Source organism: Chrysochloris asiatica, unplaced genomic scaffold (assembly GCF_000296735.1).
Source record: "Chrysochloris asiatica unplaced genomic scaffold, ChrAsi1.0 scaffold00279, whole genome shotgun sequence".
Taxonomy (NCBI): Eukaryota; Metazoa; Chordata; class Mammalia; order Afrosoricida; family Chrysochloridae; genus Chrysochloris; species Chrysochloris asiatica.
Genome location: NW_006408797.1, coordinates 2,836,032 through 2,839,943, shown reverse-complemented (window position 1 = coordinate 2,839,943; position 3,912 = coordinate 2,836,032). Strand labels below are relative to the sequence as shown.

Genomic DNA, 3,912 nt, shown 5'->3' with positions numbered 1-3,912 from the left:
AAAACAATTGAGTGTATGGCACGGGTTTGTGCAGTATTTTGTTCTGTTGTGCATAGAGTTGCTATGAGTAGGGGCCAACTTGACGACACTTAACAACAACAACAATCATCTTTTTTTAATTTTTTTTAATTCAATACATTTCAGACTCATTCTGTCTTACTGGAGGCAACCTATAGACCTCACTTTCTTTTCCAGCTCAGCTCCCATGCAAGCAGAGTTTCAACTGTTAATCAGATGTAATAGGTAGGATTATAAATCCATCTCTAAACTGTGGTATCACTTCACTGAAACAAATGGAAACAAAATGCTAAACTTGCTATTTAAGTATACTTTTGACCTGCTGGATGGAGCATTTTGAAATCACCCTATCTCCTGTTTTATTTAATGTAATAAAATAGGTATATTGCAAGGACAACTGAAGTTCACAAAATTCACCTTTATTCTGTGAAATGCTCAAATTTGACAGCTGATAACTGAACAACTGTGTGTAGTAAATCACATATTCATTTATCCACTCAATCATTGCCCAAATAACTACCGGGTTATACCCGTCTCAAACCTTCCTTATAATACAGCTGGCTTGAAACATAAATTTCTTTCTTGCACAGATGATTTACACTTATCACTTCCATGGCGAGTATATTTTACAAATTTGATTTGTTACTTTGCCACTTTATAGATAAAAAATTCTCTTCCATATAACATTCAACATATTCAAATTAAAAAAATAGTTCTTGTTTTTCAGGGTTGCAGGTCTGACTTTTTCCTCTCAATTAACCAAGTTAGATTACTTATTCCTAAATTTTCCCTGGCTATCAAATAGTATTACATTGTGCTAATTCAAGCAGCTTACCAAGTCAATTAAATGTGATAAATTTAACAGTAAACTATTAACTCTTTTAGCTTTTATTTCAGTCCATGTACTTTCATTCTATCAGAAGTTAGGGCAGTGACATTTCCACATTTGTAGATTTGGTTACATTCAATCTATTTTCCTTTCTATAGAAATTCAAGTGTTTATTCTTGTGAAACTACATAGCAAAAAAAGCACTAAGATGCAAGAAAATATTCACATTAATTTTAGTGGCTTATCTGTCCATTTTCACTAAATCCAATATAATTGTGTATCCTTAAAAAATAGAAAGTTGAAACTAAAAAAACTAAATATATGTATTTTAGTAATGGGAAAATTTCATAAAATTAAAATGCAAGCAACATTTATTTAAAGTTATTATTTAAAATATAATAAATGAAATATTTTTATTTAGGACCATAAAAGACTTTAGAGAGAATCTAATCTGCACCCTTCATGTTAAAATAGAAACCAAGAACCCAATTCAGTTTTTAATCTTATCTTAAGGATGTTTTACAAGCTGGAACATTTCTGGACAGTGGTGAGCCTCTTTCAAAGACTGACCTTGATCACATTCTGCTTTGTGGTTGGCTAAAGCATCACCATTCTTGGTGATGGTGGTGGTGACATTTCACCATCATTATCACCACTCTACCACTTCCACCATCACTACCTCAATTTTCACCACCTCCACTAATACCAATACCACCATCATCACCACCACCACCACCACCACCATTATCATCAACCTTATAAGTGCCTAACTCCTGGAAACTCACAGTTTGAGAGATGGAGCTAAATCCCAAGAAAGCATGAAGAAGATAAGAACATGCTGCTTATTTTATGTATACAAGAGGGATTAAAAAAGTTTCTTGAAAAATGGAATTAAAAAGATAATGGAATTTATCCACCAACTTTTTGAAACCCTCATGTATGGACTGAATCTATGGAGCCAGTGGTCCCATTGCAATTTCAAGATTGGAATGATCAGAACTGAAACGTTGACTTCTAAGCAAGGCTCATTTAGACTGAAATAAACCTAGTGATTATTATCCATAATATATTTTTCAACTACTAGGTTAAGTAACATCCCACCACATTTTTCAGAGCATTCACCACCTCTTTGTTTCTCAGACTGTAGATAAGGGGGTTCATCATGGGAGTTAGGATAGCACCAAGCATAAAGAGAATGTGATCAAGCTTGGGACTGTGGTAAGAACTAGGCCTCATGTATACTAGCAGAGCAGGACCAAAGTAGAGGCTCACAACAGTCAGGTGAGAAGAACAGGTAGCCAGGGCTTTATTTCTGCCTTCAGGGGAGTTCATACGCAGGACAGCAAGGAAAATAAGCACATATGAGGAAAGGATGAGGGACAAAGGAATGAAAAGTACCACAATGCTTGTCACTACCACGGCTTTCTCATAGGCAGAGGTATCCTCACAAGCCAATTTTAAGATGGCCATAACCTCACAGAGGAAATGGGAAATCTCTCTGGAACCACACATGGGGAAATGCATGGCATATGCTGTGTGTGCCAGCGATGTCAGGGCACCTCCAGCCCAGGAGAAGGCAGCCATCTGTAGACAGACTCTCTGATTCATGATGAGAGCATATCTCAGAGGGTTGCAGATGGCCACATATCGATCATAGGACATGAGGGTGATGAGGATGCACTCTGCAATGCCTAGAGTCAGAAAGAAGAAGATCTGAGTTCCACAGGCCATTTGTGAGATGTTTCTCCTTCCTGAGAAGAAGTCAGTTGCCATCTTGGGTACTGTGCTAGAAATTAATGTCAGGTCCATGAGAGCCAACTGGCTGAGAAGGAAGTACATGGGTGTGTGGAGATGAGAATCCACCCAGATCAAAAGAATGAGGATAGAGTTTGCAGTGAGAGCTACGGTGTAAATAAGGAGGATGACAGAGACTAGGAAATTAATATGTTTCATACCAGGGAAGAGACCCAAGAGAATGAAATCCATGTTCAAAGACTCATTTCTTTTCTCCATATCACCGTCTTGTTGGTTCGAAGAAATCAACCCTAGAACAAAGCCAAAGTTGGAGAAGTCACAAAGATTTATTGAATTCTGTTCCCTAAGCTCTTTCCTTATTCACTCTTAATCAGTTCAGCTGACTGTGAATTTTTGCAAATGGCAGAATTTTAGCCAATTTCATGGCTAATCAGAATATCTTGTACCCTGCCTATCCTCTTTATTCCCAGCGAGGACAGTTATGTCTCACCTGCAGCTAGTACTATTAGTACAGAGCCAATACTACCATATCCCTCCCTCTCATCTCATTGCTAAGGGATCCTTCCTGCCCATATCCTTCATGCTGTCTCACTTTCTTGCTTGAACCTTTACAATTTATTATGTATGTTTTCTCCATATTCATTTAATTTATCAAGCTTTTGTCAGCATCCCCCCCCCACCCCCTGGGCCAATTCTACCATGTGACCAGCCACTGTGCTAGGCCTTGGGGAGAAAAAGAGAAATCAAGTATAATATCCAATGACAAAGAGTTTTAAGCTATTGAAATAAGTGACCAGTGAAAGATAAATATGAGAAAATTTCAAGAATGTTATTATGGAAGAATATGCATGTATAAGGAAAATGCAAAATATTTTTAATTTTTAAACTCTAGAAAATTTGCATGGCCTAACCTGACACAGCACTTTTTTAAAATTGAACTATCAAATTCAAGACTTAGCATCACAGAACTGTAGACTTTTATATAGGAAAAGTAACTCAGATATCATCTAACTCAGAGTGATTACATGACTTGTCCAAGGTCACAGCACGACTTAATGTTGAAAAGAAATGACTAAAACTCATGCTCTGGTAAATTTTTAATTTACAGTTCATGTTTGGATGCTCATTAAGGATAATCCTTGTAGTATTTTATTGTTTAGTCTTGTATTGTTCTATACTTTACTTATATGGGTAATGCTAATTCCTGTAGTAGATAAACTCTCAAATCTCAGTAGCTTTAGATAATAGAAGTGCATTTCTAATCAGATGAAGTTCAAAATAGTCATTGCTGACAGACAGTTCTCTCCATT

The 3,912-nt window shown here is 36.6% G+C and overlaps 1 protein-coding gene across 1 annotated transcript; it reads right to left on the bottom strand.

The window, feature by feature from the left end:
- Nucleotides 1-1,927: 1,927 nt before the first annotated feature.
- LOC102840041 (olfactory receptor 2M5-like) lies at nt 1,928-2,860 on the bottom strand. The gene has a single exon (XM_006874481.1). It carries the CDS (start codon nt 2,858-2,860, stop codon nt 1,928-1,930), a length of 933 nt encoding a protein of 310 aa, XP_006874543.1.
- Between the last annotated feature and the right edge of the window lie 1,052 nt (nt 2,861-3,912).

What these genes read in the sequence shown, in the direction of transcription:
- LOC102840041 (XM_006874481.1), bottom strand. Translation starts at nt 2,860, where the DNA reads ATGGAGAAAAGAAATGAGTCTTTGAACATGGATTTCATTCTCTTGGGT.